Source organism: Bubalus kerabau, chromosome 3 (assembly GCF_029407905.1).
Source record: "Bubalus kerabau isolate K-KA32 ecotype Philippines breed swamp buffalo chromosome 3, PCC_UOA_SB_1v2, whole genome shotgun sequence".
Taxonomy (NCBI): domain Eukaryota; kingdom Metazoa; phylum Chordata; class Mammalia; order Artiodactyla; family Bovidae; genus Bubalus; species Bubalus kerabau.
Genome location: NC_073626.1, coordinates 169565880 through 169578917, shown reverse-complemented (window position 1 = coordinate 169578917; position 13038 = coordinate 169565880). Strand labels below are relative to the sequence as shown.

The 13038-nt window shown below is 39.7% G+C and overlaps 1 protein-coding gene across 1 annotated transcript in view; it reads right to left on the bottom strand.

The window, feature by feature from the left end:
- The window catches only part of COL4A3 (collagen type IV alpha 3 chain), a 158411-nt gene that overhangs the window by 3167 nt on the left and 142206 nt on the right, over positions 1-13038 (bottom strand). The window contains exons 43-51 of the mRNA XM_055573649.1: positions 12366-12496; positions 9005-9077; positions 6395-6466; positions 6180-6305; positions 5000-5098; positions 3206-3418; positions 2100-2277; positions 1858-1972; positions 747-919 (exon numbers count right to left, since the gene is read on the bottom strand). Of these exons, the coding sequence (XP_055429624.1) occupies positions 747-919; positions 1858-1972; positions 2100-2277; positions 3206-3418; positions 5000-5098; positions 6180-6305; positions 6395-6466; positions 9005-9077; positions 12366-12496 (1180 nt within the window). The remainder of the gene's footprint in view (positions 1-746; positions 920-1857; positions 1973-2099; positions 2278-3205; positions 3419-4999; positions 5099-6179; positions 6306-6394; positions 6467-9004; positions 9078-12365; positions 12497-13038) is intronic.

Genomic DNA, 13038 nt, shown 5'->3' with positions numbered 1-13038 from the left:
TAAATATGGTAGCTCACCTAAACTTTATTTCAGGGAGGTATGTTTCTGAAAAGATATACATGTCAGCACTTCATCATTTTAGTTGTATTTAGCAGTAACTTACAAATGCGAACTTACAGATTTTTTTTTCTGAAAAAATACTCCTACCCTTTTAATTCTCTGTAATACTCAAAAGTCTTCCAACACGATAAATTTAAATTAGTAGATCATGTAATAGTTTTTTTTTTTTTTTTTTTTAACCCACTGGTGGCTCAGACAGTAAGGAATCTGCCTGTAATGCAAGAGACCCAGGTTCAATCCCTGTGTTGGGAAGATCCCCTGGAGAAGGAAATGGCAACCCACTCCAGTATTCTTGTCTGGAAAATTCCATGGACAGAGGAGCCACAGTCCATGGGCTACAGTCCATGGAGTCGCAAAGAGTCAGACATGACTGATCAACTAACACTTTCACTTTAGTAGTTTATTCAGTAGTCTATAAATTCATATATCAATATTAAATCTTTTTAACAATGACAAAAATAATATTTTTTGGTCTTTATTGGTACAGTAGCACAAACCAGGGCTACTTGTCGACTCTAGACCACTTGTACACTGGGAGTGCCAAGCTAAACAGGATTTTATTGGCACAGGGAGATTTTTTTTTAACGTGAGTACATCAGCATACGGGGAATGAAAATCTAACCCAGGCAACCTTTGAATAGTTACGCAGTTGAGTCATCAGATTAAACTTAACTTTGAATAGTTACCTGAACATTCTTTTGGGGTCTAATGAAGCCAACCAGAAACTGTAGGAGTTTGAATAGTAGTTACATGTTCCTCTTCCGTGACATTCTATAAATGGACTGGCTCGGAATTCTTCCAGGCAGGAACCAGGGGACGCAAGTGCTTGCCCAGCACCCTCCGAACCAGCACTTGTGAACTATCACAAGAAAAGGATCCAAATAAGAATTCTGTGCATAGTGCTCACATTTTCAGTGCTCTACTTTTTTTTTTTTTTTTTGGTAATAGAAGACAAAAAAAAGCAAGCATGAATTGAACTTCTTGTGCTTATTTATCCAAATTTACTATAACACTCCAGGTGCCTTCCAAGTTGAAGGATAATCATCGAAAATAATCTAAAAGCTGTTTATTTTGCCTAGAATGCTTTTTCCCCCCAGGTCTGACATGTTCTTTTTTTGTCATTCAGGGGCCTGCTCCACAAAGCTTTCCTTGACCTCATCCCTATCAGTCTCTCCTCTTATCTTGCTTTATTTTCTCCATAGGACTGCTCACCATCTGAACTCACTATGTACTACTATTGTTATGTTGTCTTCTCACTTATATGTCTAGCACTATGAAAGAAGCTCCATGAGAGCAGAAACTTTGGTTCACTGCTGGTATCCTAGTGCCTAGAATGGTCATAGCACAGAAAGGCATTCAATAAATATGTGTTGATTAGTGATTAAGTAAACAAGGGAGAATAAGGTATCATAAATGATGTTACACAAAATATGAATAATCACCAACCACATCTGCGCAGGTATCAAACTCACAAATGTCAATCCATAGATTTCTTCATTTAGTACTTGCATCTGGAGAATTTTTCTTTAAAAGGCTATTTCTCTTTTAGTTCCCATCTTCATATGAACTTCAAAGGGTCTTACTTAGAATATGTGGGTAATCTCTTTCTGAGAAGTTTGTTTTTTAAAATGCTCCATTATTTATAAAAACAAACAAACTTAAAGCATATTTGCAGATTTTCAAGCAAATATTCACAGCAGATTGTGCATACTGATGTCTAACAATATCAATCCTGGAGACCACATAAGATTCCATGGATAATGTTTACTATGAATGTACCGTTCCTTTTCTCCTTACCATGATGAAAGAAAAGCCTTTCCAGAGAGAAATCCAGCCAGCAGGACAGGGGGGGATATCAGTGGTTTGGCTGTGAACAGCTATGGCAATTGCAGGACCTTCACAGACTGTGCATCTGTAACATAAAACAAAAAATATGGGCGCATCACCACTTTCTGCACCATGGTGTGCTGCCTTGCATTCTGTGGCAAAGGAAGTGATTCACCTGTTGCCATCATGAAACTAAGGGACTGGGATTTTACCTGCTAATATAAGGCTCCAGGGCCCTGCCAGTAATTGGAGCCATGTCCATTGGTATCATAGCTGGTGTTGACAGCCAGTATGAATAATCGTTTCGAGATGCAAAATTACATACATCGTTGATATTGCAGAATAAGAATGGCATTGTGGTAAATCGCTGCAGGCAGCTGCCAAGTGTTCCTAATAAAACATCAGACTGGGTATCACTTTCAGTGAATTCCAATTATTTTGATTATCATTACTAGATAGAAGCTAATTAAAACATAACATGTGGCAAAAACTGGAGAGAAACAACACAAAAGAGCTATTTGCAAAATGTATGACTGAAAAGTTTTAATACTGATAGGAATTAAAGATCCAATAGGGACATAAATCCTCCTTCCTTCTTCCACCTTTAACACTTTCCGGGGCCCTTTCTAATCATCTAGAACTTGAGGACTAGCGGAGGTCTTTGAGAAAATGTCTTTGCTTCAAAGTATCCCCAGTTCTTCATATGTATGTGATGGCCAATAACCAGGCCAAGCTTTGGAACAGATTTTACTTTTAAGCCTGAACAGCAGACAGGTTATTTAAGCAAAAGATTTTTTTGTTGAATAAGACCAACTAGATTGGCTCCTTCTAGAGCTTACAATCCAGAATGAATATTAGACAATTAGAGGTCAATGTCTTATGTACTCTCTTTAAAAAGTATTGATGAACTTATTTGCAGGAAAGGAATGGAGACACAGATGTAGAGACTTGTGGATACAGTAGGGGAGAGAGAGAGTGGGATGGATGGAGAAAGCAGCATCAATGCAGATATATACTATCAGGTGTAAGATGGATAGCTGGTGAGAAATTGCTGTGTAGCAGTGCTCTATGATGACCTGGAAAGATGGGCTGGGGGGAGGGGAAGGAGGGAGGAGATGGATGTATAATTATGGCTGCTTCGCATTGTTGGATGGCAGAAACCAACACAACATTGTAAAAATTAAAAAACAAAATTAAAAAAAAGTGCTAAATATACTCAGGTTGTTTATACTTAACTTCAGAGGGAAGTACCCCATGCCATAAAAATGTACTGTCTGTATATGGAACGAAGTGGATAGAAATTAAACAGGGGCATTACCCAGGTCCTGTCCATGGGATTGTTCATTTCCTTGTACAAAGAGAAGAGAAAACCCACTATAGAGTGGCTCTGTCCCTTCTGGACAGGAGGGAATCGCTGTGGTCTGGCTGTGCCGGGTAAAGACAAAGCCCCTCATCACTGTCCCTGCTGCAGGTGGTCCAGTGTCTCCAGGTTTCCCCTTCAAGCCTGGCAGGCCATCGGATCCAGGTGGTCCTTTAGAAAACACACTATACATGTGGCAACACAAACAAAACCTCAAACTTGTTTATCCAAAATACTAATTCAAATATTTATATATATTTATTAAGCCTCAACTGTAGAAAGGAGTCCTAAAGAAGTATGGTTTATAAAATGGCTAAAGAACTTTCTTAAATGTTGACTATTTTATTACAAATGCCTCTTGTTATAAATATTTGTGTATATCTGATGGTGGGTTTTTTTGAGATCAGTTCTTCATCTCTATGTTGCCCTGTGGTGCCTGGCATCAAGACCATCTCTCTCTACTTGCTAGTAATTCTCAACAGTTTGTTTTGTAGTATCCTCAATCTTGCTATGGCCCCATTTTGAAAGCCAGATGTGGCCAGTAAAGTTTTAAAATTCATATAATTATTAATAGTTTTGCTTTTACCACTTTGAAAAACACACTTTGATGAAAATCGAATGATTAATAGTGTCTTAAAGTGCACTCAGGACAGTACTAAATCATGAGCAATTATGCAATTATCATTATTAGCTAGCATTATATTTGAATTTTTTAAGACAAATCTCTAATCTTTATACAGTTGTGTCATAGTAGATCTGGGCATATGTCAATGAATTGGGAAATCACATTTAGAATTTTTTCTTACTTTAACAAAGACTCAATCCTAAAAACTAAGATTTGGACATTTAGATATTTTCTAGAAGGGTGCTTTTGAAACTTTTGCAGAAGGTAGATTTTGATTCGGGCATATCAAATTGACACATATAAGCTTATGTTCAGACTGAAGTACTTAAAAGAGGCCCCTTTTCAGGAAACACACATGAGTTGTTGAATTATATTCAAGAATGGCATAGTTAGAAGATGGCTTTCCTGAATAATGATACTAAGTTGCTCTTCTATTCATATCAAAGTAATATTTTTCCAACTATAACTTAGGTGCCACTGTTTTTCTCTTCTTTGGAAAAAAAATGTGCATTTCATATATTTCTGTTGTAAATTAGATTAATACTAAAAAACTGAAGAGAATTTATAAGGTAATTTTAACTTATTTTACAATAGCAAAACTATATAAGTATGATGGTTTGCAAATTCTATATCAATCTATGTGCTTTATTAACTCTGCCATGCTCTTATCTCATAAGATGCATGTGTATCAACATGCCAATAAGTAAAACCCATTCTTAATTTAAGTTTATAAACCTTAATCTTAAACAAGTAGACTATCACTTTCTCCAGTAGGTACCAAAATCAGGTGCCACGCTTAGAGGTAGATGTTATTAACTAAGTATGCAGTATCAGCTTTTCTGAAAATAGAATTGGTGTTTCATTAGATCTATGAGCCTGCAGGTTAAAAATCAGGAGTACATTTGCCCAGTTAAGACATAGGAATAATGGTATATTCCAATAACTCTTGATTGTCTACTTCAAAAAGAATGTTTTGCCCCTGGCTTAGTCTTCTCTGCAATGCACACACTGAAATATTTAGAGTTCTCATAAGTTCAAACAAGTCTCCTTTCTCTGTATATACAGAGACTAGCTCTCCCTCAGTGAAGAACAGCCAGCTGTTTTTTTTTGTTGTTTTTTTTTTTTACCTTGCTCTCCTTTAGAACCTTTGTTGCCTTTTTCTCCAGTTGGTCCAGGAATTCCTGGTGGACCATCCTCCCCTGGTTTACCTTTTGGCCCACAGGGTCCTAAAGCAAAAAACCAACATTGTATTGAATGGTTCATATAGGATAAAAGGCAAGGTGGCCAACCATCCCAGTTTACCCGAGACTTCCCCAGTGTCAATAACAGAAATCCTACAAATAGAAGAGCTCTTCATCCCTGAGCACACTGGGACAACTGGTCATCCAACATGCTACAATCTACTTCCCAAGGGAGAAAAGAAAACTAAAAAATGAACTAGGGGTATATGAAATACAGCATTTTAGTACTGTGCTACCATTTAGATTAATGCTACTCCAGAATTCACTATGTCCTTGTATTAATCAAAGTAATAAAATCTCTCTTATTTCTCAGGTGATTCAGTTGAACCTAGAACACAACAATTCCATCCAGAGGTCTATTACAATATGCTAGGCCAATAGAAAGGGGTTAGTTCAATTTCCATGCACCAATAATTTTAAAAGATTTCATAATAGCAAGTACATTTGCATTTATTAATTTTCCAAGTGCTGTGCAAATTGTTGGAAAGGTATAAATATTTTACATAGAACTGGGGTTTATTCAGGCAGTCATTTAGAAATAGAGCTCTAAGACTGGCAGTTTTCAGAGAAGATAGACTTCATACTTTTACCTTAATAAAAAACAGTCCTGAGTGCCCTATAGTGTATTTGCTCAACTTTATACTATAAACACCAGTTGTCAATAGGGTCAAAAGTTCTTTTATTTGCTGGCCTATAGTAAAATAAGCTCAGTCCTTTGGCCACCTGATGTGAAGAGCTGACTCGTTTGAAAAGACCCTGATGCTGGGAAAGATTGAAGGCAGGAGAAGAAGGGGATGACAGAGGATGAGATGGTTGGATGGCGTCACCAACTCAATGGACATGAGTCTGAGTAAACTCCGGGAGTTGGTGATGGACAGGGAGGCCTGGCATGCTGCAGTCCATGGGGTTGCAAAGAATAAGACATAACTGAGCGGCTGAACTGAATTGACTGAAAGCTGATTATTAAAAACACTATAATGTGTATCATTTTCTGTGAAGTTGTATCATTTGTTTCCAAATCTCTTTACAAGAAGTTTGGTTCAACTACTTCCTAGTGATCCCACACCTGGATCTCCTGGTGGTCCCGGGGGCCCAGGTTCTCCTTGCATCCCTGGTTCTCCAGCTGAACCAGGTGGGCCTGGGCTTCCTGGAAGGGAGATGATCTTCACTGTGCCAGGCTCTCCACGTACACCTATTGGCATGAACAGAAAAGGATGATGGCTTTCCTGATGAACTACTCTTTCTTAACTGAGAGCAATATGAAGGAAATAATATATTTACCAGGTGGTCCTTTTGGCCCAATTTGCCCTGGAGGTCCAGGTGGTCCTGGAAATCCTGAATTGCCCTTCTCCCCTTAAAAAAAAAGAAAAAAAGAAAAGCAATGTCATTCCACATAGAACAATGGGTTTCCTAGCTCTTCAGATTGATTGCTGTCTCTAAGGGGGAATTCTGGGAGTGATGACTGGAGGTTGTGAGCTGCATGACAAGGACTGCAACTTAGTTATATTCATGTGGGTTGTAGCATTTCATTTGGACCCAGTTGGTCATGCATAGTGTCTGTTAAAAATGTATTCTAGAAGTACGTATTAAGTACTAGTATCTTAGCATTGAAGGGGAAGAGTTCTTAGTTCTTAAGTTCAGAAACCAATTTAATATTTAAGATAAAATATGAAGTGATATTAAATCTTATTTTAGCACTTCCTAGTGAGTTATATTGATTGTCATACTTGTCTACTTTCTCAGCTTATTACTCTAGCTTTACTAGTAGCCCAAAGATAGTTATATTAGGAACTCTCATGAACTCATATGAAATATCTTGTTTGATGAAAACTATCAAAGTGGTAAGGTTTCTCTCCCAGTCTTTGACATGAATAAAAAGTTACCAAGAAACATTGGTTTGGAGAAACACTCTTTTTAAAAATCTTGACACAATGTACATATCATATCTAATTGTTGCTGTTTTTAGTCCCTAAGTTATGTCTGTTTGCGACCCCATGGACTGTAGCCCACCAGGCTCCTCTGTCCATGAGATTTTCCAGGCAAGAATACTGGAGTGGGTTGCTATAACATCTAATTACTTAGAACTTAATACTAAATATGATATTCATAGCAGAAATATAATAAAACAATTATATTATCAAAAGTTAACTGGCAATCACTATAAATTATCCACTTGATACGAGAACTTGAGGATATGTTAATATTTGCTTATATCTACCAGAAGATGCCTAATTTTGGGGGAATAAACATTTCCAAATAAAGAAGTTCAAACTCATTAGTGGTGCCAGATGATGGACAGTCTTATTCTGATATCTAAGAGAATAACTGAATGTGTTTCATGGAATATATTTCAAAAGAACTGGTTAATACTTCTTATTTTATGAATCTTCCTTGGCTTCACAGGCTGCACCGCTGGTAAAGAACCCAGCTGCCAAAGCAGGAGACATGAGGCACGGGTTCAATTCCTGGGTCGGGAGGAAATTCCTCCCTGGAGGAGGAAATGGCAACTCACTCCAGTATTCTTACTTGGAGAATCCCACAGACAGAAGAGCTTGGCGGGCTACAGTCCATAGGGTCGCAAAGAGTCAGACATGACTGAAGCAACCTAGCATGCACACACACATGCCCTCAATATACATCTAAATATTTCACCAGAATATTTCTTTCTATGGTACTCAGCATTCCTGTAATTTTTCAAGTCTTATCTGTTCCTGTTCTGAGACTTGGAAGAGTGACAAATGGTCCACATCTTCCCCAGGCCAGTGTTCACCCACCCAGGAGCTAGTGAGATTTCTCAGAATCTCTTGCTTTGGTTTCTCCTTAGTCATTTGCTCTTTGAAGAGCCAGTGATTGAAAAACTGAAAAGGCTATCTTTGACCTCCACCTTATCCTCCCTCAGAACTGGAAAAGTGTCTTTCATGGAAATGTGGTTTCATTCACTTCACTTAATACTAATTTAGCATCTATTTATACTATGATCCGGAGAAGGCAATGGCACCCCACTCCAGTACTCTTGCCTGGAAAATCCCATGGACGGAGGAGCCTGGTAGGCTGCAGTCCATGGGGTCGCTAAGAGTCGGACACGACTGAGCGACTTCACTTTCACTTTTCACTTTCATGCATTGGAGAAGGAAATGGCAACCCACTCCAGTGTTCTTGCCTGGAGAATCCCTGGACGGGGGAGCCTGGTGGGCTGCCGTCTATGGGGTCGCACAGAGTCAGACACGACTGAAGCGACTTAGCTATACCATGATCATCAATTCCCTGCACACACAAAACAGTCCCAGTGGATTCAACCTGCTAAGACAACACATCCAATATTCAAAATGTCATTTGAGGTCATAGTACCATTATGGGGGATTTTCTGAAAACCTGAAGTTTAAATTTTATGTGTATGAATGTTTTAAACTTATAACTCCAAATTATGTTTTCTCTCATTAAAAAACATAATACATGTGCCCCATAAAAAACCAAATGCTTAAATCTGCATATAAAAATTTACTTACCCTCCCACATGATCAGTTTGTGAGTATTCTTTTAGATTTTCTGCCTTTTACAATTATCACACAGGCAGGAAGTAAAATAAATCATTCAAAGCAACACTGTTGCTATTGATGTAGTTCCCCATTCTCTAGCCCAACACACATCAGTACACTCAAAGGTCACCCCAGTTTTAAGCTTTTCTCGAGTTTCCATCCTTAAGATATGGTTTAATTTTTAAGGCCTCTGGGCTTGGGTGCTGGAGTGGTCTTCCTGCTTCATTCTCCTTCATTCATTCTATTTGCATCCAGCCTGTTCTGACACTACGGGTTCAGTAAACATCTGTGTGCCCTAAAATGTGACTCATAGTCATTGTCTTTGCATCCACAGAGGACTGAACAAAAACAGTACCTTTCATGCCTGGAAATCCGTAGAATCCAGGATCACCTCTGGCCCCTGGCTGACCGGGGACACCTGGTGCTCCCTATATTTCAAATAAGAAGTAGAACCAAAGACACATTTTTAAAATCACAATATTAATTATAGTTTTTTAAAGCATATAAGATATTTTATCATATTGGATCAGAATAATCTAAAGTTGACAGACATCATTTTTACTTTCCAATCCACTATGTCACCTCCTGTAACTTCTGTGCCACCTAGACCTCACCTTAGGGCTATGATTTTTCAATAAAAAAGAAGTTAAAACTATATTTGAACACAAGAGCGAGCATAACTTCTGATGTGAATGTATGTTAGTGTATCAGATACAATTAGTATTCTGTTTTCCAAAGTAAACTGCCCAGTATTCGGAGATCTTTCCGGAAGAACAGGTACCAGATTGCCAGAATGAAAATTATAATTTGTATTTGTAATTCTTGCAAAGACAACAGAGATGCTATTGAACTGTAACAACCACCATCATTCTAACTAAGCCCTCAGAGTTACAACTTATTCTGGTCAGAGTGATGGAAGTACAGGTTCCAGGGATGGGAGTAGGAAGGGGGTGTCAGTGGAGTTTTGACATCATCTTGGCAAGGGTGCAATGATCTGACTGGGCTGAGATGCTCCCAGCTTATGAGGCTCACACTAATTGCCCTTGTGGCCATGAAATGCTCAAGCAGGGCCATAGGAGGAGAGGGGAGGGAACAGGGCTTCCAAAAAGAGCTGTTTGTCAGGATGTTTGTCACCCCTAGTCTTATACTGTCCGTATTAATTGAGACAGAATGCTATTACTTGAAAACAATGGAAGGCCCTGAAAATGCCAACAATAACAAAATTGGTCATTGAGCTAGCTGTCTTTGGAGCCTGAAGACGAAAGAAGGAACAGTCCTATTTCTTAGATAAGGTGGTGTGAGGTTAAAAAAGGAAGGAGAGAAAACAGGAGCATGTGATCAAGGATTCTCAGGCTTCTGAAGTCTGGCCTGTTCTCCAGAGGTAAAGGTAACCAGGGAGAAAGGTCTGGTTCCAGGCCCTGCCCTCGGGTGGGAAGGAAGCTGTTTCCTGCAAGGAGAGAGTTGTTAAGGGCAAGGAGTCAGTTTTCATTGAAAAAGACCCTGATGCTGGGAAAAATTGAGGGCAGGAGGAGAAGGGGATGACAGAGGATGAGATGACTGGATGGCCTAACTGACTTGGGGCATGAGTTTGAGCAAACTCTGGGAAATAGTGAAGGTCAGAGAAGCCTGGCGTGCTGCAGTTCATGGGGTCACAAAGAGTTGGACACGACTTAGCGACTGAACAACAATACGAATTATCTTTCAGGTGCAAATACAGAAGCCTACACTACAGAGGATTTAAGAGAGACTGCATTTCCAAACTAGACTTTCCACATTCCAGTGTTCTTGGAAGAATTTCAATGTGATTATAAGTTCAGTGTTTGCCACTTTCAAAAAATCATGAACAACAGGAGAAACACCTAATGCTGGAGATAGGTAAGTATCTCATTTAAAAAAAGAGTTGTTAAAAAGTAGATTCAGGAAACCATATACCAAGAGAGCTTAACATGTTTCCTGACAATAAACCAGGTCAAAGAACCTCATTATCCATCACAAGATAACACAGACTCTCTATGACATAACTCTGATTTCCTCGTTAGTTTCTAAGAATTTTAGGTAAACAGAAAAATCTTTTCAAATATGCTGCTAAGAGAAAGCTAGGGAAGGTGCTATGGTGTTGAGTGAGATGCTATGATTGAGCAATCTTAATAGGTTGGGAGCATGAGCCTAAAGGAACAAGATGATATCTAAGAAAGGTAAATGTGAAAGTTCTGCACTTAAGTCACAAATACACAAATGGACAACAAGTAATGGAGGAAACTCAGTAGCCGTTCATGTGAAAAAGGCACAAGGGCTTTCGTTGACCATAAACTTAATGTGTGATGATAATGTGGTGACTAGGCAGCCAAATAGCCCATGTGGAATTCTGTTTTTATTGTTGTTTAGTGGCTCACTCATGTCTGACTGTTTGCAACCCCATGGACTGTAGCCCGTCAGGCTCCTCTGCCCATGCAATTCCCCTGGCAAGTATACTCGAGTGGGTTGCCATTTCCTTCTCTAGGGGATCTTCCTGACTCAGGGATTGAAACCCGCATCTCCTGCACTGGATGGCAGATTTGTTTTACCACTGAGCTACCTGGGAAGCCCCATGTGGACTTGTAGGCTGGATTATAAAACAGAATGTTCAGGATAGTGAGACTCGTCTGTCTCTAGCTACTCTCTGGGGTACTGAATTCATATTCCTGGAAGGTGCTCATCTCAGGGTCTGCATTCTTAAGGTATTGACAAACTAGGATATATTCAGAATAGAGGCATATCGATGAAAGGTTAAACTGAAATGGGGGGGGGGGAACATGTACTTATTGGGAGAGAAAATACTCAGAAGGAAATGACAGCTATTTATAAATACTGGAAAGCATGTTGTGGGGAAAACTAGACATTTAGGGGACGGCAAAGATGATTTTGAAAGCCTATTAATAGAGAAAATTTTTGTTGTCATCTAGAATGATTCCAAGCTTCTACATGGAATTGTTCAGACTCTAAACAAGAGGAGGTCAGGAATGACATAGAGAAGGGCCCCAAATAGACTGAAATTTCACAGGCTTCTTAGAGACAAAATCTGCCCAACTCTTAAGGTCCTTCGATTCTTTGAACCTTCCAGACTCTGTCATTTTTGGGTTCACTGCACAGAAATGTCACAAGTGGGAAACTTGTGTTGCCTCCAGGTACATCTGATCCGGGCAGTCAACTTTGAAGAATTCAGTTCAGTTCAGTTACTCAGTCACATCCGACTCTGCAACCCCAGGCCTCCCTGTCCATCACCAACTCCTGGAGTATACTCAAACTCATGTCCATTGAGTCGGTGATGCCATACAACCATCTCATCCTCTGTCGGCCCCTTCTCCTCCCCTCTTCAATCTTTCCCAGAATCAGGGTCTTTTCCATTGAGTCAGTTCTTTGCATCAGATGGCCAAAGGATTGGAGCTTCAGCTTCAGCATCAGTCCTTCCAATGAATATTCAGGACTGATTTCCTTTATGATGGAATGGTTGGATCTCCTTGCATCCAAGGGACTCTCAAGAGTCTTCTGCAACACCTCAGTTCAAAAGCATCAATTCTTCGGCACTCAGCTTTCTTTCTAGTCCAACTCTCGCATCCACATATGACTACTGGAAAAACCATAGCTTTGACCAGACAGACCTTTGTTGGCAAAGTAATATCTCTGCTTTTTAATATGCTGTCTAGGTTGGTCAGACATCAAAATAATTTCCCACTTACCGGATGACCTGGTGGCCCCATGTCTCCTACAGCTCCAGGTGGACCTCTTTGGCCAGGCTCTCCCATCAACCCCTTGTCTCCTTTTATGCCTTCTACAGGACTCCCTGGAGGTCCAGGAGGACCAGGCATGCCTGAATTCACAAAAAGCCTGTCAGTATTACCACTCAGGGAGCTTTGCAGGTTCTGTTACTGCCCTTCTGAGTGAAGAGCAAACCCTGCACCTTACTTAGCGTTACCTGGCACAAGGCATGAGGCAGGAACTCTTCTCCTTGATGACCGTTTGTTAGAGCAGAATCAGTGCCTGACCCAGTATCTTACGCACAGTAGGGGCTCAGTCAGTACTGGTGAATGGATGCCTCTCTCTTTCCCAGGCTCATGAACTTGATATTTACTAATTTTTCTTTCTTTTTTTTTAATATATATATTTTTTGATGTGGACCATTTTTTAAGTCTTTATGGAATTTGTTACAATACTGCTTCTGTTTTATGTTTTGTTTTTTTGGGGCCACAGGTATGTGGGATCTCAGTTTCCAAACCAGGGATCAAACCTGCACCCCCTGCATTGGAATGCAAAGTCTTAACCATTGCACCACCAGGGAAGTGCCAATATTTACTAATTTTTCAAACAGGTCCCTCTGCCTCCACACCAACAGCCTTATGCACCCCACGTGAG